The sequence below is a fragment of the Dermochelys coriacea genome, chromosome 15 (assembly GCF_009764565.3).
Source record: "Dermochelys coriacea isolate rDerCor1 chromosome 15, rDerCor1.pri.v4, whole genome shotgun sequence".
NCBI classification, from domain to species: Eukaryota; Metazoa; Chordata; order Testudines; family Dermochelyidae; genus Dermochelys; species Dermochelys coriacea.
Genome location: NC_050082.1, coordinates 17,030,226 through 17,049,511, shown reverse-complemented (window position 1 = coordinate 17,049,511; position 19,286 = coordinate 17,030,226). Strand labels below are relative to the sequence as shown.

General features: G+C 41.8%; 1 protein-coding gene across 8 annotated transcripts in view; it reads right to left on the bottom strand.

Moving 5' to 3' along the window:
* Nucleotides 1-19,286, bottom strand: part of LOC119843953 — a 63,809-nt gene that overhangs the window by 9,017 nt on the left and 35,506 nt on the right. For all 8 annotated transcript variants that reach the window (XM_043497927.1, XM_043497925.1, XM_043497926.1 and 5 more), the window contains 5 exons: nucleotides 17,601-18,607; nucleotides 6,357-6,408; nucleotides 6,157-6,259; nucleotides 4,214-4,377; nucleotides 387-632 (listed from right to left, as the gene is read on the bottom strand). In XM_043497927.1, the coding sequence (XP_043353862.1) occupies nucleotides 387-632; nucleotides 4,214-4,377; nucleotides 6,157-6,259; nucleotides 6,357-6,408; nucleotides 17,601-18,607 (1,572 nt within the window). The remainder of the gene's footprint in view (nucleotides 1-386; nucleotides 633-4,213; nucleotides 4,378-6,156; nucleotides 6,260-6,356; nucleotides 6,409-17,600; nucleotides 18,608-19,286) is intronic.

The window sequence follows — 19,286 nt, the reverse complement described above, 5'->3', positions numbered from 1 at the left end:
ATGCAGAATGACTCAAGATGATCCATTCTGAAGAAATAATTTGTAAGTTTAACGGAAAATAATCCTTTATCCAGAGGCTTAGCCCCAGGAGTTGCAGCTTCTCAGTGCTGCAGGATCAAGCCCCATATGAAGTATATTATGGTAATGTGAACTAACAGTTTCCATCTCTCTTGCATGCATGCACACATGCATTAAAGGCCTTGGATCTTTTCAGCTGACATGCTCAACACATGCACAAGGGAAAGGCAGAAGAGCAGGAAGAGAAGTTCACATCAAAAAGTAGGTGAGTCTTTATATTGCACAAAGTGCCCCTTTGGAAGTTGTCTTTAATATTGTTAGGAGCACAATGTCTGAATCCCACACCTTCCCTCCTTGTGGATACTTACGCTGCTGTCTACCAGTTTAGTGAAGGGGCTGTTAGTGGTCCAGCTATACCATTTTTTCTGAAACTGAGGTAACGGAGTGAGTAAGTCATGAAATGTGCGGGCACTCCATGTCCGTTGCCTTGGATGATGGTTCTCTGCCTGCGTGTTCCCTTTATCCACAGTACCTGCTCCTGGAGCCACATGATCAGAAGTCAGCCAGTCTGACACAGAAGCTGGACTTGTGACACTTCTCTTTAGGTTTTTGTCCTGAAAAACAGAGAAATCTTTCAACAGCTTCAGCCAAAGGTCTCAAAAGTACTTTACATGCAAAGGCCCCAGTGGCACTTAGAAACACTGAGCTATCTGTGAAAGTGACTCTGGCTCTTTAAACACATCTTTTCTTGGGACAAGATAAGTCAGTGGGGCAGCTTGTACAGCACCTGCCTAAAGTATGCCAGAACAGAAAGCATTAAACCCACCAGGTTCACCATTGCCCTGCCCTGCCCACACAAGAAAATGTTTACCTTTATTAGCCAGTTTCAAAATATCTCCCACTCAGCTAGAAAACCCTTTGATGCCAGAGAGACTCCCACAGTCCTCTCAAGCAAACGCATTAGGGCTTGTTTACATCTCTCCATGGGGATATTTACCAAACAGCCACCTTCTCAGAATCCTCCTTAGAACTTTTAAGGACTAATTATTTCTATAACAATTAAATTTGATTATTTAAATCCAATCCAGTGTGGAGACTAATTTGTTGATTTTTTTTAAGCTTGATTGGGTAGTTGCATTGCTTTATTTTCATTTTAATATAAATAATATCAGCTTAGCTTTGGCACTGTGTTTTACTGATGTCATTATTAAGAGTTTTTATAAGATTTATGTTAAAAAAAATATGGAGTTGGATTTTTTTCAATAAGCAGTGTGAGTCCAGAACCTTTGAGGACCTGGTGGATATCAACCAGTCAACCTAAAGGCCTGACCAGCTCCCCTCAGTCAGTCTTTGGATCTCACAGGTCTCTTGATCTAAAACCATGAACCTTAATGACCTGAGCTAACAGTCTTAAATTTTTTAGCCAAAGGCTTCTGTAGACTTCCCTAGTGTTTGGTGCTGGTCTCTGAGATATCCCCACCCTGATACATTTTAGGAAGGTAGCAAGCCAGTCCCTGGTATCAAAAAGGTTGAGAAACACTGGTCTAGCCAATAGAGAGAGACAGATCCACATTGTAAGATCTACTCAGTTTTATGCAGAATTAAACAGATAAGATCAATAGAGAGTACAATGCATGAGAAGGGGAAAGATGGTGGAGTGAAGGCAATAAACATAGGGCTAAAAGTGATTATATAAATAAAGCAGTCACATGGTTTCTAGTCTCATATCAGTTGTCTACATGTCCTAGATTTTCCCTTGGAATACATGTACAGGATTCATTTCCTCCACTCTTGCCAGTTCTCTCCCTCAGGGCCTGCAGAGTAGTTCCTCTACCCTCCAAAGGTACTGAGACGCTGCCGAGAAGTTTGTTTGCTCCCCCAGCACATTGCCTGGATGTACCCTTGACTCCCAACGGCAGATTAGCTTCTGGGGTGGAGTGTTTAAACCCAGCCTATCGTTGCCCCCTCCCCAGCACAACTCAGGCTCACGCTCAGTGGGAGGCTTGGGAGCCGCTGGCCAACTACTATTTCTCAGTAAAAGGATTTAGATAATCTTTGTGTAAAGCTTCTTATGATTCACTTTGTCTAGACAAGCATTTCGGTTGAGGTGAGTGAGTCTGGAATCCTTGTCTACTGTAAAGGCTCAAGCCTTCACACCTCCATAAACATTAGGATAATGTCAGAGTAAGAGCCAAGAAAGCAGCTGCATGCCAGTGGATAAAACATGCACCGTTTGCCTTGGCTTTCCTACAGAAGCTAGCACATACAAACCATATTATAGAGGGGAAGACAGAGTAGGAGCCCACCTATTCAGAGCAATATAAATGAGGATTAGAGGACATTTTTCAGGATCGCCTTCTTTCTGCAGATGCAATTTGTGCCCCCAACAATGTGCATCGGGTACATTTCATCCATGAGTGCAAACCTGAGTAGCGGCACTTCTACCTTGTAGAATGAGGCTGCTGTTTAGATGTGGGCCTGCTGCAAGCCATTTTGTAGGTACATTTTGCTTCCAAAACAGGAAGGATGGGTCTCAACCATGCTGAAAATTTAGCATTTAGAAGGATTTCTTAGCCTTTTCCTATCCAGGTCTACCACTGTTATCAGGCAACAAGTATGGATCCATAAATCCCTAATCCAGATTCTTTAGCTACCTAGCTAAGAACATGCTGTGGGAAGCACTACTGAGCAGTAACATAAGATCGCTCCTTCTAAGCCTTTTGTCCAAGATCAAGTGTACTCTGGTTTCTCTTCAGATCAAAAAAATCTTTTGTCTTTTACTTTCACATTTTATATATCTTCTAGCAGCTTGGGGGTGGAGAGGAAAGGAAATAATAGCCTGATTTTGAAAGGCGAGCATCCACCGCTCAATGATTTCTATGGCATTTGTGGATGCTTAGTGTTTTTTTTAAATGGGAGGAAAGAAAATATGGATTTTCCATCTATCCACAACAAACTGAGGTTTCATCTCATCAGCACCCAACAGAGTTCTCACCAATAGAGTCATACTTGACGAGAAAGCACAAATCTTGCCAATTTCCACTCTATCTTCCTATCCACCTCTGTGAAATTGTGCCACAGATGATGATGCAGGTGGAAAGGAGATGTTAGAGAATGTAAGAATTTTAAAGCTATGCACAGCTTTTAAAAAATTTGACTTCTGCCTATGCAAACTATTTCTTCTCTTTTACACCTTAAATAGTTTAAGATTTAATGCAGCTACAGAATGGTAGATTAGAGCGGTGTTTCTCAACGACTGCTCTGTGGACCGGGGCTCATCCCTGAGATCTTCCTGACACAGTTTAGGGAAGCAGGAAGCTGGTCCCTGATATTAAAAAGATTAAGAAACACTGGATTAGAGCATTAAACATTTTTAATGGGTCTTAGTGAATAAATCCCTGCCGCTCATATAGAAGGCTAATTTAAGAAAAATAGCAGTGGCCCATATTCATGTAAGTTTTCACTGTTCTACAGGCTGGCTGTTTTTCATTAATGGATGTAATTCTGTAGAGATCCATGTAAATTACTAATACTCTAGGAAAATCCTAATCGATACCGTATCCTAGAGGACTACACTGGCCTCCAGCCAAAGCCAGCGATGCAGGCACCCCATACTTTGTACCCCAGGAATAAAGTCACATGAGCTACATGACGGACTGGTGTGCTTCTGCACTATGTCATGCTTCTACACTTAGATAGCAAGTGTTGACCCCAGAACGATTTCAAAAACATATGTTCATCACCACCCTGGGTGCTCAAGGGAAATGCAAGCAAAAGGATTTTTGAACCACATGTGTTTCTAAAGAAACATCAGTAACAGCTGCAAGGGAGTACGCTAAAATAACTCCCCTCCCCCCCAAAATAGTAGGGAAGCCACATTATTTTTTAATTTTATTTTTAAAATTTAAATAATGTAAACATTTGTAAAGAGCCCTGACACATAAAGCACCCAATTTATTGGCAAACATTTATTAAGCTTCCCAACCTAGAAGCTACAGTAACACAAATCAACCACAACAACAACAGTGCTGTAAGTTAGGTAAATAATATTACTGACAGATTGAGGAACTGTGTGGTTATATGACTTGCCCACAGCAAGTGACAGAGCCAGGAATGGAACCTGGGAGTTTTGACTCTCAGTTCCTTCCACCAACCACTAGAAATCTTTTCCTGTGGTACTCCCACGTGTGTCTACCTGTATTCTGTATGTGGTAAAACTCAACCCGCTGGCACCAGGGCCGGTTGAAATAATAAATACTTCATCGCTCCCCGTTTCAGTGGTCACGGCTGACATAGAAGAGGGCATGTCTGGGTCAGTAGGCTGAGAAGAGTGTTCTGCGCTGCCTCCGGAGGAAGTGACTAAGGCAAGGAAAGACATAGATTTTTTAAGTGACAGTCTCCTTTTGTTTAGGCTGGGCAAATAGCCCACCTTTCTCTTCCCTTTCTAACCAGCCTAAAAAATCAGCCCTTGGCTGCCACCCAGATCTGAAAAAAATTCAATCATTCAATCACTTGCCTTGTCCTAATCAGCTGAAATTTGGCTAGGAAACTAGAAGGACTTAAAACCAAAGCCCTTTAGAGATGGGCCCAAACCAAAGTTGTAAAGCCAACCACCCTTGGGAAAAGTTCAGCTCTGGATCCAAACTTTGCAGGCTGGCTCAAGCCATCTCATTTTTATATGCATATAAACATCTGGGGGTGGCAAGTAGAGTATTATGTGGAGATAAGAGGGCAGTTCTGGCCTCGACAACCTGCTCTCCCCAAACTCAAATCCTAAACTTTGAAGAACCCCCAAAGTTGTGTTCCTGGTGTACCTCACTGATCACGGTCAAAGAGCTCTGGGGACTCAGACTGCCAGAGTTGTCTGGCCACAATCCTCTCAGTGACCTTTCCCAACAAAGGGAGATTGGAAACTGTTAGCAAGATTGTCAGCACAGAGTTGGGATTTTGAGCTGGGATCTCACAAGAACTTCTGTGACACACAAATGGCTTGGTGCCAGCTGGCAAAGGGTTTACTGGTCTGTAACAGCAGCTCCTAACAGGCCTGACAAACTCAGCTCAGCATAAGTAGTTAACACATATTTCAAGAAAAAGAAAAGAAAAGAAAAGAAAAGAAAAGAAAAAAGAAAAAGAGTATTTGTGGCACCTTAGAGACTAACAAATTTATTTGAGCATAAGCTTTCGTGAGCTACAGCTCACTTCATCGGATACCACTGAAACGGGGAGCGATGAAGTATTTATTATTTCAACTGGCCCTGGTGCCAGCGGTCCCATTTCAAGGGATCATTAATGGGCTATTTCATGTTGAATGGTCCCTTGAAATATGTGTGAATTACTTATGCTAAACAATCTATCCCACTTTGTATTTACCTGTGACACTTGGAGTTCGTTTCCCAGACCTGAAGAAGAGCTCTGTGTAAGCTTGAAAGCTTGTCTCTCTCACCAACAGAAGTTGGTCCCATAAACAATATTATCTCAACCACTTTGTCTCTCTGGAGGAAAACATTGATGGACAATCTCCACCAACATTAGACCCAGTACTTCTGTTTTGGCTTTTACCAGCCATGAAGGACCTATGAGTTATAGTCAAAGAATCCCAGCACCCACTACTGTCACTCACTGGGGTTCTGTAGATGGCTCGCTCTGGATCAGAGCAATATTATCCACAACGTTAACATGAAAAAAACTTTGGATCTGTGACTGCTCCAGGGAATCTGAGTGTTTCAAATCCAGTACTTAAACAGCCATGCTCTCCAGGTGACACAAAGGGGAGGGTGGTGGGGGAAAAAACACAACTCTTGAAGATTTCACAGGTGTTTTTAAGCCAGCAATATGACAGAATGAACTAAGGCCACGTTTGCCCTGCTAACAAGTGTATGCATTGTGCCATGGATATGACAGTTTCTGTTGACAGAGTTCAGAAATGACACTTCTGAGTATTCCTTGCCAGGGAATTACTCTACCAGCAAGAGGGAGGGCAAAAGGGGGCAATTCCACACCCAACACTTTCTAATATGTGACAGCTCATACTGCATCTCCACACACACAGCTGAAGAGGAAGATTCAGAGAGAGAGAGAGACTGACTTGACTTAATGGGCAAGGAGCTATGGTTTGAAACAACATACTCTTCATCTTACCTGCTTGGTCCTGGCTGACAGTGTGATTGTTGTTTTCATTCTCTCGAGTTGACACCACAAGTTGGAGCTCATTGATATCTATGGCGGAGTTCTGGATCCCATTCTACAACTCAGAACACACCCCAGTAAACATCTACAGACAGACAGCGTAACAGCTAATGTGCAAGAGAAACAAAATCACCAAAAGAATTAGTACTAACCTCCTGGTCACTGTGTGCATTGGAAGGGTTCCTTTTGGGGCACATTTTCTGCCTGAGGAAAAGACAGCAACAATCCCATGAATTAGTTAAGGGTCCATAGGAGAAAAGTTCTCATCCATGTTCATTTTAATAGGAGAAAACACAACAGAACTATGCACTAGCACTTCTATCCATGGCACTTTACAGCTTTCTTTGCATCAATGACTGTGTGCTAGGGAGCAATTGTTATCCCCATCTTATCAGGGAGTCCGCTAAGGCAGAAGAATTACTTTTTTAAGAATCTGCAAGGTATCTGCCGCAGAAACAGGAGTTTATTCCAGATATCCCAAGTCTCAACACCTATCCTCCCTAGAAGAGTGGAACTTTGATTTCTCTAAGTAGAGCACACTGCAAAATATATAGTCCCCCCGGGTCTCAAGCTCTGATACAGTTCATTGGCTTCACCATACCAGACATTTTATTATATAGAACAAAGCATTCTGGGATATTCTCAGCCAAGAAGAGGCAAATGTTATTTATTTTTACAAAAATTGTATTAAGGAAAACAACAGCAGCTCATTCCCAAGTAAGAGAACTTGTCAAAGACTGAAGGAAACCAAAAGAAGATTCCTTAACAAGCTCTTATCCAAGATTTCTTCTTCTAAAACTGACATTATAGAACAGCCAGCATCACTACAGTAGTGGTGAACTAGAACTTCAAGATGCCTCTGACAGAATCAAAACACTCCCCACTGCTCAGAACTCCCCAGGTACTAACAGAGATCAAAGTGCTCTGAACTAAGATAATTATTTACGTGTATAACAGCACGGCACTAGGCACTTTACAGACATGTAAGAACACTAAGGTCCTGCCCTGAAGGCTACAATCTAAAAGCAGACATACAGCATTTCCCCCCACATACAGTTTATTACATTTAATAAAGATTTTCAGTCATTCATTAGCTAATATTTCCTTCTGGGGATGCTGCAGTGGGACAAGGGTTTACCGGCAATTTGGAAGAGATAAGGGTCTTGGAGCAAGAAAGGACGGAGACATTGGCATTGCTGACCTGGTCAATAAAATAATTCCAGGTACATGTAACTACATGCAAGGAGGACCTGAAGGAGTAGTTAGAAGCATGGCTTAAGTAGTGCTCAAAGGACAAGTGAAAAATACAAGAACGAGGCTGTGCCGTACCTCCAAGTCAGGGTCATGGAGTTTAATTTATAGAAGACATCTTGAAACAAGGGTGCAAACAACTGAAATTAAACATCCTTATAAAAGGAGAAGAACATTTAACTCTTTTCTACAGTTTCTAAGTTTGATGCCAGAGAAGACATTCTGATTCTCATCAGAATCATCTCAGGCCTACAGGGTTACTAGAGGCCTCCTTCCATGCTATCTGCTCTGTTCAAGTCTCTGCTTGTCTATCCCCTATCCCAGAACCAAGGGAGTACCACTGGTACTGTTCCCACCGAGACTAAAGGGGAAGCAGTGTGTGTCCAGAAAGTTGGCAGCCAAGGATGCAATCCAGAAGAGTTCCCCCCCCCCACTAAGATACCCACTTCATACCATTACATCACATGTCACATGCCACGTATCTTACTTCGGTTTCTCAGATGAATTCATGAAAGGCAGGGGACATTTTTCCTCAACGCCTCACCTTTAAAATGTCCTACAAGGGGAAAAAAAGTGCTCGGACTGGTATGGGTGTCCATTGTCACGGCAGCATCACATGTTCCTATACATGTGGCTGTATAGTCCGATCTGTGAGGACCAGATCAAAGTGCTATCACAGGAATACGCAGGTTCCCACTGAAGATTTCACATGAAGTTTGGCTCTTTTTTCAATCAATCAATCAATCAATTTTTCATGGCTGTCTTCTTCAGAGTGTTTATTGACACTTGCTTTCTATTAGATCTGTCCCTGGCTATGTCTTCAAAGTTATCAATATTTATGCTGCATGAGGTGAAATTCTGCTTAAGGATGTCTGAAGTGTTTTCATTGACATCCTTCCGCCTCCTCCATTCTTTCAGAGTTTCAATTCATCACAGAAAACTTTTTTGGGAATCTATCATAGCCCATTCTGATAATATGACCTGTTCACCTAAGTTGAGCTTTCATGATCATTGCTTCAATGCTGGTTGTTTTTGCTCTTTTCAAGTATGTTAATTATTGAGACTTTGTCTCACCAGTGGACCTTCAGGATCAAGCCGAGATAGCATATGTGAAAATTTTTCAAGTTTTTTAATATGTCTGTGGTAAAGAGTCAATGTTTCACACTCATTTTAAATAGGCTGCTGTCACCGCTGCATTATATATCATCAGTTTTGTTGACTGTTTGATTGTGCATTGGTTGAATAGCCTATTGAAAAAGGTCTTTCAAAGGCCTATTTGCCTTTCATATTTATCTGATATTTCTTGATCCAGAGAACTGGTCACTTTGTATTGCCAAGGTTTATAAATTGTTTGACAATCTTTAGTTCTATACCATCGATGGTGATGTTTGGCTCGGTAGTAACTGTTGATGGAGCTGCGTGGAAGAGGACTTTAGTTTTTTCAAGGCTCATGGTAGGTCTAAACTATTTAGTTGCCGCTGAGAACCTGCCAAAGATAAGCTGTAGGGCACTTTCACTATGACTAAGTAGAGCACAGTCATCCTCAGAAAGGACTTCACATTGGAGTTCCTCAAGAACTTTTGTCTCTGCAGTAAGCCTTTAGAGACTAAAAAGTTTCCCATCAGTTTTGTACATTATGTAGATTCCCTTTTGAAGCTTGTCCATTCTATAAATCAGAACAGCTACACAGAAGAGAACAAAAAGGGACAGTGTCAACACACAGTCTTGTTTCACCCCATTAGATATGGGAAATGGTTTAGAATGGCACCATCTGAGATTACTTGACCAATCATTTCTTCATGGAATTGATGTATGTTATAATTAATTTGATGGGGCAGCCAAACTTTTCTAAAATTTTCCAGAGGCCATTTCTGCTCACAGTGTCAAATCCTTTTTTTAGATCAATGAAGATAGCATGCAGATCCGTGTTTTGTTCAATAATTTTTTTCTGAATCTGTCTCACAATGAAAATCACATCTGTGTTGCTCTGACCTGATCTAAATCCACATTGAGTCTCTAGTAGAAACTTCTCCAACACTGTTTTGACTACCCAATTGAGCAAAATATGAGATAGGATTCATAGCTAGGAGATATTCTGATAGTTACCACTGTCACAGTTCTTGCATTTATTTTGATTTTTTATTTATGACTGCATCTTTACAATCCTGTGAAATTTCCTTGGCTTCCCATTTATCCTTATTGAGTTCACACAGATAGTTGACAGTTTGGGGGCCTGCAAGTTTAAAGATTTCAGCTGGTATATTCTCTTTGCCAGGTGATTTACCTGACTTAATTTGTCTGATAGCTTATTGCACTTCCTCAGTGGTAGGTGGCTGTGCAATTTCTTTACCAATGGAGTGCTGGCTCAGTTTCTTTAGCACCTGTAACTTGATAGTAGAGGGATGGTTGAGTAGCTCAGTAAAGTGCTACACCCATCTTTTAGAGATACCTCTTTTGTCCTTGATTAAGGTAGATCCATTTGAGCTTGTTAGTGGAGCTGTTCCCGGTTTTGATTATTCAAATTTGATTACTTCAGGGAATCATAAAACATTTTTGTGTTGTTAGTATCAGCATAACACAGTACTACTTCTGCTTTCTTTTCCAACCATTTATTGTGTAGGACACAAAACCGTCCTTAAGCCATCTCTTTCAAATACTTGAATTTATCTTCCTTTGATATTGATTCTTTGTCATTTTGCCAAGACAGAAACCCAGCATTCTTTTCGTTGAGGATCTTTTTGATTTCATTGCCATTTTCATTAAAACAATCCTGGGGCCAACTTTCATTTGTACCTAGAGTTTCTTCTGGGGCTTGAAGAATGGCTAATTTGAATATATTCCTTATGTCAAGTGCAATCTTGGATGATGATGTAATGATATCCATTTTTTCCTCTAAGTTTTCCCTCAGCTTTTTCTCAGCTTGGAGAAATGCCTTTGCTATGTTCTCAGCTTTGCTATGTTTAATTCTGGTGTAATCTGTTCAGCATTATTTCACTAAGGGGCAACAGAATGTAAATTAAAAATGGCTCTGATCATCCTGTGGTCAGTCCAACTGTTTGCCCCTTGCATGGCTCTGGTGATCTTAATGTCCTTTTGCTGTATAGTAACACAGTCAATCAGCTGCCAGTGCTTTCATCTTGCATGTATCAAAGAAGTTTTGTATTTGTTAGCATACCTGAAGGTTGGGTTGGTGACAACGAGCTCATAAGTAGCACACTTGCAGAGTAGTAGGAGACCATTGTTCATTTTTCTGACTCCATTGGTCTTTATTACATCACTCCAAGCCTCACTATCTTTTCCAACTCTGGCATTAAAGCCTCCCAGAAGAATGAACTTGTCTTTACTGGGTATAGATTGGAATATCTCTCTCTAGACACGCTGGAGACTGGGGTGAAGGAAGAGTGTGAAGAAACATTCACCTTCAAAATTCAAAACTTGGGACACCCTTCTATAACCATGAACTTGGGCCAGTGTGATGGGGTGTTTTTTCCACACCATGTAATGAAAGGGTTAATGTGTGACAAAGAGGCCAATCAACCCATGGGTCATTCCTGGAGGGTGGGGTGGATGAGGCCCAATAAAAGATGAGTACCAGCTGGATAAGGAGATGGGTGATTTGTATAAAGAAAGGATGCCTGGAGCACACAGGGGCTTTAGGGAGACAGAGAGTGAAAGCTCTACAGTCCCTTTCTAACTGCTGGCGAGCGAAGGAAGCACGTAGAGAGCAGATGTACTGTAAACCTAGGAAAGAGATGAGAGAAAGGGTCTGAAGGAAGGCCAAGGTAGGAAGAAGTCCAGGGAGACAGTGAGAAGCCTAAGAGAGCAGATTTTACCTGCTGATCACAGGGGTCTCTGGACTAGAACTTAGAGTAGGGGGAAAGCCTGGGTTTCCCTAATGACCACTGAGAAAGATGATGTAGAAACCCCCTGACACAAGGGGAGACAGACTGTAGAATTTGGAGCCAGGCCACCAGGGAAAAAGCCCTGAGCGGTGTTGGTCTGCACTAGAGTGGCAGACAACCTTACAGAACCTGGGGAAGGGGTGATGACCCTGCTGAGGTGTGAACTCAGATAAGGGTGGAGAATTTAGTTTATTGGACTCATTTACCCTGGACAGGGTAGGACTAAATGTTACCTGGGTGGAGGGCCAAGTCATGAGAAAAGGCAGACAACTGTTGGACCACTGCAACTATTGGCAGGAGTCACCCAACAGGAGAGAGATGCTGCGCCAAACTCAGCCACAAGGAGATGCTCTAGCAGTGAGTCCACCCTTCTACAACCATGAACAACCCAGTCTGATTAGGGTTATCAGGATTACATTACTTGGAGTGTCTTTGACTAAACTACACCCACAGATCCTTATACCCCTGGGCCTGGGTATCCATTGAGATTACGACTCCCATGATGCATTGCAGCAGCTCAGGATACAGGGAGACCATGGTGTATCATGGGAGATTTAGTCTGGCCAGGCAGTCCCATCCACAGAGGAGAACGGGTGCCTCATGCCCCCATACTTCATGTGAGGCACCACAATGACATTTCTGAATCAAAGTTTTTAGCTGAAAAGTGGGTTGTTGTTTTTTCTGAAAAATAGAAATTTTTGTAGAAACTTTTGACAAAGGCAACTTTTTTCCAGCCCAGCAAGACTCTGCTGAAGTAGCAACAACTCCATTTAAATGGAAAGAACCAATGTGTAGAGCTATGGGCTAAACAAAGATGGAGGGCATTGACGCATGCAGGCAAGGAGGGAGGAGCTTCTTGGATTCTGTATAGTACTCAGCACAGAGCTGCAGCAATTAGCAGATAACCATTCTGGTTTTAGCACAATTTCAGAGGTCAGTCAGATTCCCCAGAAATCTATTACAGCGGTAAGAATTGCCACCTGGCAACCAGTTGGTCAGTCCCGCTCTATATCCTACCCAGTCACTATTATTTGGGTATTGTGTTGGATGAAACATTGCTACATCATTTCTGCCCACCAAGTGGAAATACAGGGAGGATATTAACCTTTAGATTAATGTATATGGGGTGTGTGTGTTTGGAAATAAGAGGCTTCCCTTCACGTGAAATGGTTGTAAACTGAGGGGCTGTCATAAGAATCAGTTCCTTGGCAGGGTGCACAGATGTAAAATGTCTCTTTCCCCATGAGTTTCAACCATCGAGCAAAAGTCTGATGGCACTGGGCATGATTAAAATTAAATAAGGTGAACATGTCTCTTGTTCTTGGGGCTTGGGAAAAAAATAAAACCCCTGCTACTCAAGCCAGGCCTCCTGGCCAAAAGTAATTAGAATTATTGGCCATCTAACAACTGATGCTTTCATTCCCTCCCCAAACACTAAACAAAAGCAACAGTGTAGCAGAAACTTGGAGTCTCCCCAGAAAGCTTCACTCTGGCTCAACGGAATAAGCCTGGGCAGGCATTGCTGATGACTCCATTTATTAGATGATGCTGGGTGCCAAGCCTGTCCTGTGCCATTTCTACCACTGGCGAGGCAGAGCCTGCTACTTCTAGCAGAGCAACAGTGGCAGCTTAAAAAAAAAAGGGGGGGTGGGGGGAAGCATAACACAGCTAAGCTTCAACTTGCTCAGATACCAGAGGAGCAGGTGGAGTGGAGAGAAAGGGAAGTGGCAGACAAGTTTAGCAAACTGTCTGTCTGAAGGTTATTATTAGTATCTTCCGTTGAGGTTTCCTCTGCAACAGCACATTCCAGTCAGAGCAAGTGTTATTCCTCAGGGAACTGGACCCATTGCTGAATGTACTGCCTCATTAGAGAATCTTCCTTCCTCCTAGAGTACTCTCTGACTAACGGGATGTTCTCAGGGGACAGGATATGTCATCATGGGCTCCACTGGACAATGCTGCCGTTTCAGCAAGTACCCCCTTTGTCCTTAATTTTGAACTTCTTATGCTCTATGTAAGGCATAGGTGCTGGAACAAGGGGTTCTGGCTTGTAGTGGTCTCCATCATATGCAGGATTTACAGTTGAGTTCAGTGGCTCTCAGCACCCCCACTATACAAATTGTTCCAGCACCCTTGATGTGATGCTGTGGCCAGCTTCATTATAGAAGATAGGCCTGAACTGAAATCCCAGATCAAAGCCCTATAACCCATATCTGTACTTCAAAGCAGGCACTTCTCCCTGTAATGGGCCCAGGTAGGACTCTGAATTTCAAAACTGTCTTCGTAATGGATCCAGATCTGACCTTTCCCCAAACTTTATAGTGTGGACATTCTCTTTCCTTATTCTACCATCTTCGATCTGGAGCCAGTTCCTCTCTCATAGATTTGACTAATTAACGTTTCCTGCAAGGAAGACAAAAGGGGGCTAATGCATCTCTGAATTCAAATCCTTATTTAGACCACACAAAATTAGAAGTGAGTTTGGTGGTCTCATTCTGAGGCAATATTTTGATGTGCTTAATGGATATCACACAATTTTACTCCTATTCTGCATAAACCATCACAGTTGAGTAGCATTGGCAAGCTCTTATCAAAAGAGGTCCCAGACTAATAGCCTGGAGGTGCATAAACAAAACAGCAAGATAAAAACCTAACATAGCATCTGCCAATACTATATAAACTGGCTTACTCAGCACAGTTGGGGCCCTCACTTTCGCAAGCATCACGTTTCACTCATGCATATAAGTTTGGCAAGAAATCAACATATGCCCAAAGTAACCTATCCCTGGAAAGACAGAAAGGCTTGCACATGAAAGCGGGATAGGAAATGGCCTTAAAAAAAAACAAACAAATCCACAATATAAACATGCAGCCTAACTTAAAGCAGGTAATTTTTCCTGAAACCACACCAGTGCTAAGATCCAGGAGTCAAGCTACCAGGGACAATCATTTCCTGCAACTCTAGTTCATGTGTTAAACACCCAACTAGTTCCCCATTTTAAAAACATCCCAGTTGTAAAGGCCAATTAAAACAAATCCTGCCTCTTATCAGCAAAACAATATCTGTAGCAACTGAACCTTTTAAAAGTAAGGTTGCGTTTCAAAATGGGTTCGGTGTTTTTAAGTGGGCTGGAAGCCAAATTCATGGTTTGCAACACCCCCATTTGTGTTGAGTATCACTTTGTGCCATGAGAAGTTCCACTGAAATTACTGGGAGTATTTGAGAAGTAACATGCTACTCAACATGAGAGAGTATTAGAATCTGGACCAATATGAGTAGGATTAGGCCATAACTGCTACTATAGCAGAGGAAGCATTTACAAAAAAAAATTGTCAAGAGCTTAAAAATAAAAAATATTTAGAATCTAGCACATAACTGGTTTTTACATAGATTGCCACATCAGTCAGTGCTCAGGATGGACTTGCTCTGGTGATGATTCAAGGGTGTTCAGTAAAGGAGGATGTTGTCTGTAGGACCCCTGCTTCATTTGTTGCAGAAATTGGAAGGAGAATCAGGGAGGGGATTGCAAGGGAAGGGAAAAAAGACTCTCTCTTGGTTAAGATAGTTGAATGCTTCCCTGGAAAACTGGATTCTGTTGCTGCAGAGGATCTGTACATGGAGTACAATTTGTTGAAAGTTTTTCTGTCACAACCAAAATGTCTGGCAAAAACTGCTAGGTTTCAGCTAAGTTTGATTGGGGGAGGAGGGAAATCGTATAGAAATTTAGTTTCATTTTCTATTTCTTAAAAAAAAAGTTTTTGAACTAAGAGATTTTGTGGAAAAGCAGAAATAAGACTGGATTTTTCAACTTTAATATGAAACAAAAAACATTATCCTGCAGGGCATGGAACAACATTAGACCCACTCCAGGAAGAATATGCTGCTTGTTATTAGGACAACACTAGTGTCCCTCCCACTTGATGGAGGGGGGGATGGGTAAAAGGTTTGAAGGACACATATAGAGCTGGGGTTCTCAAACTTCATTACTCCGCGACCCACTTCTGAGAACAAAAATTACTACACGACCCCAGGAGGGGGGACCGAAGCCAAAGCCCACCCGAGCCCTGGCAAAGCCCAAGCTCCACCACCTTGAGCAGGGGGACAAAGGCAAACCCCATGGGCTTCAGCCCCAGGCAGGGGTGCCTGTCACCTGAGCCCTGCCACCCAGGGCTGAAGCCCTTGGGCTTCAGCTTCAGCTCTGGATGCTAGGGCTCAGGCTTTAGCTTCCACCCCAGCCCCAAGTCTAATGCCACCCTGGGTGACCCTATTAAAACGCAGTTGCGACCCACTTTGGGGTCCCAACCCACAGTTTGAGAACTGCTGATATAGACTTATACAAGAGAATCCCTATTTTACTCATTAATTGGAGATTGAGGAGTTTATAAAAATCATAGTTCATAAAACAACATCTCAGAATTATAGTAGGTTCAGAGTATAAGCTGCAGTATGCTGCCCTTTTTTGCATTTTTTCTTATCCTTCAAACCACTGCAAAGCAATTATCAATGCACTGGAAGCATCAGAATGTGAAGGCAAATCAACTTGCTCGTCGTCAATATAACTTTTGTTGTGGCTTTCCTCACCCCCAATCAGGGAAAAATGATTTATATAAGGTCATTTATAAAATTGGTGTTCGTGAAGTTGAGGTTCTACTGTAGTTTCTTATACATGTTACAGTCCTTGCTGTCCCATCCAGAAAGCAGTTACGCAAGTAGAGCTCTGAAATTTACTGAGGTTCATTCTGACTTTGGTGCCCCTTAATATAGTCACCATTCTTAAACACTCAGCTATTCAGGGTGCAACATTAATCTAAGCATAAAAAAGAGATAATAGAACAGGGAAGTTAAAAACATCCACTGATAAAGATGTCCTGGGTATGCTTTAGTTCTCAGCCAGCTCTAGAATTTTTGAACTGTTGGTTAAAGCAGGGAACTGGAAGCTGGAAATCCTGAATTTATCCCCAGTGTGGTACTGACTCACCTAGGCAAGTTGTTTAGGGACAGATTGTGACTACTCATCTTTGAGTTGTTCCTTATGTTACAAATAGTTTCGGTGCCAATGGACTTACTCTTGGTGTAAAGTCTTAATCAAGATGACTAAGTGACTCAATCTGGCTCTTAATCTCTGTTTCCCAATTTCCCTATCTGTAAAATGTGTATATTGAGACCTACTTGCCTCATAGGAAGTGCTAGAATTAAATGTTTGAATAGCATTTTGAGAGTCTTGGATGCAAAGTGACAGAGAAGGGGAAAATAATATAAGTAACAGCATCTTAATTCCAAGAAGTAACTTTATCATGATTAATGCCTCTGTAAAGCATTAGTGATGGTTATCACTAAAATATAGGTTTCAGAGTAGCAGCCGTGTTAGTCTGTATTCACAAAAAGAAAAGGAGTACTTGTGGCACCTTAGAGACTAACAAATTTATTTGAGCATAAGCTTTCGTGAGCTACACGTAGCTCACGAAAGCTTATGCTCAAATAAATTTGTTAGTCTCTAAGGTGCCACAAGTACTCCTTTTCTTTTCACTAAAATATAGAAACACTAAGCAAGAAACTGATAAACAATAGGCATGCTGAAGGTACTTGGATTGTACATTCTTGGGGGAAGGGACTGGCATTTTGTTGCGTGTCTGTACAGGTGCCTAGCACAATGGAGTCCTGGTCCCTGACTGGGGCTCAAAAGGCATTACTGCAGTACAGATGAATGCTCAAGAAAGCCTCCATCCCACTGGCTTTTCTTTGAGAAAAAGGTAATGGAAAGCATGTGAAGAGGGAACAAATGGACAAAACTGCAGGTTAAAATGACAGTTGGTATTGGGCTCATATGAGCAAGTATCAGCAAGACCAAGTGGGAAGTTTAGGTTAAATTTCTGATTCTGGTCTTCTCCTGCCCAGTATTGATAAATTCACATGCTAACTGCTCAGGTATCAAAACAGACACTGCAAGACAGCTGCCAAAAGAATCCAAAGCCAAGACCATCAGTTTTTTGAGACATACCATACTACCAAATAGTAATAATAAATTATATGTAGTATTAACAAATACATCAGAGTGGAATTTAGCCAGATTTTATTCTGGTGGACAATTTATCTAATCAGGTTTGGTTCTGAATTAAATAAAGTAACAAAAAAAACCCCACCCCTCACTGTCCTTTTCACCATTTCACCATTTCTTTTCAGTTATAGCCCAGATTTCATGGCAGGCTCAGTTTCAGGAGCTTAGATCATTAAATATATCTTACCTGTAAGTTATGCAGAAGGTAGACAGAAGAACAAGTGCAAAGAAGACAATTCCAGTTATTATTGCCAGCATCATTGTGTTTTCCTTTCCATCCTGCTTCACCACATCCATGACCTCAGGTTCTGTGACGTTCCTGTATTCAAAGAGCATCGCAAAGCCCCGCCCACGATCTGTGGTAGTGATCAGCTCCATAATAACCTCCACCATCTCCAGAAATGAACTGAAAACCATGGTCTTGTTTAAAGGCAAGTTTGTCCCACAGAAGCGAGAGGAAAATGTGATGAGGTCGGAAACATACAAGACATCATGGGGACACACATCCGCTGAAGACTGCTGGATGGTGGAGCTTTCTCTTGGTAAGACTGTTGTCGAGAGAGTCTGACTCTCTCCAATGACCTCATCTGTCCTTCTAGCAGTGAGGTGGGCAAGCAGGATTTTCCCTTTCAAATCTCTGTTCATCTCTAGGCCACTGATATTTTGCCGCAGCGTAGTGGTATTGCCAGCCACAACGAATGGCAGTCCATCTGACCGAGCCTTAGCTATTTCTTTGGGTTCTTCCATCAGTCTGAACTGTTTTTCTTCAGATGTTTGTTTGTATTCTTCTTTTTTGGAGGTAGTTACTGGGAATCCATCGTAGCGATCAGCAAGACCCTTTAACTGAGCTCCTGGGCTGCTATGTTTCTGGGTTGCCTTTGACATCCCAGCCAGAACAGAGGATTTTGTAGTAGCAAGAGTGATGGGAAGGTCAGAGTTTTTTTCAGTAGGAAACATCTCCTTATTTTTTCCTTTAGAAGAAGAAGAAGAAAAAAAGCCATCCCAAGGGTCTGGAGTTTCATTTGAGCTCTCAAATACATCAAAGTCAAGAATTTCCAGGATAAGATGGGTTCTAACAGGAATGAAAAACTGCCAAACACAGTGTATCCCTGGGTAGTAGTTATTTGGAAAACCTGGTGATAAAATAAGACCTCTTTCCATGGATTCCAATACTGCACCACAGGAATAATATACCTGGGGGGGAAGGGGGGGAAAACAGACAGACAAATAAAAAGCAAATTAAAATTAAAAATCACCTTTTTAAAAATGGATGTATGTTAGTGCTGTAAACTAAGGAGATTGTATTCAGAGGCCTAGGCCTGTTACATCTACTATTTTTAAAGTATCCATCTTCAGTTGGTTGGCATAGAACATCCCTTAGGAAATGAAAATTCATAAAGCTTTTAAAAAGCCAATCTTCTATCTTTGCCATTTGGAGCATTAATATTTAACACATATGATCACTTTTTGGAAGTGTATGTTGCATGCACAGTCTCCCTTTCTTTAAGTGACACAAGTCCCAGATGGCAAAAGCTTTCATAGCATCAGTGCTTGCGACTGAGAGAAGGTGAAGAGACTTCTCTCTCACAGAACTTTCACGCAAGATCCCTCATAGACACGGGGAAAGTAAATCTCACCTCTGCCTTGGGCAATATTCTTTAAAGGAAGAAAGTCCATCAATAATTAGATCACCAGCCCCTGTCTAGGAGCCATGTGTTCACCAGTGTTAGTTGGATTTTTTTAAATTTAAAATGATTAGTCATCTTGGTCTGTTATCTGTTAAAACACAAAAGGAGCTTGGCAGAACAACAGACAAGTCTGTATATAGCCATGAGGTCAAAACAGTTCAGATTTTTATTCTCTTTCTCCCTCC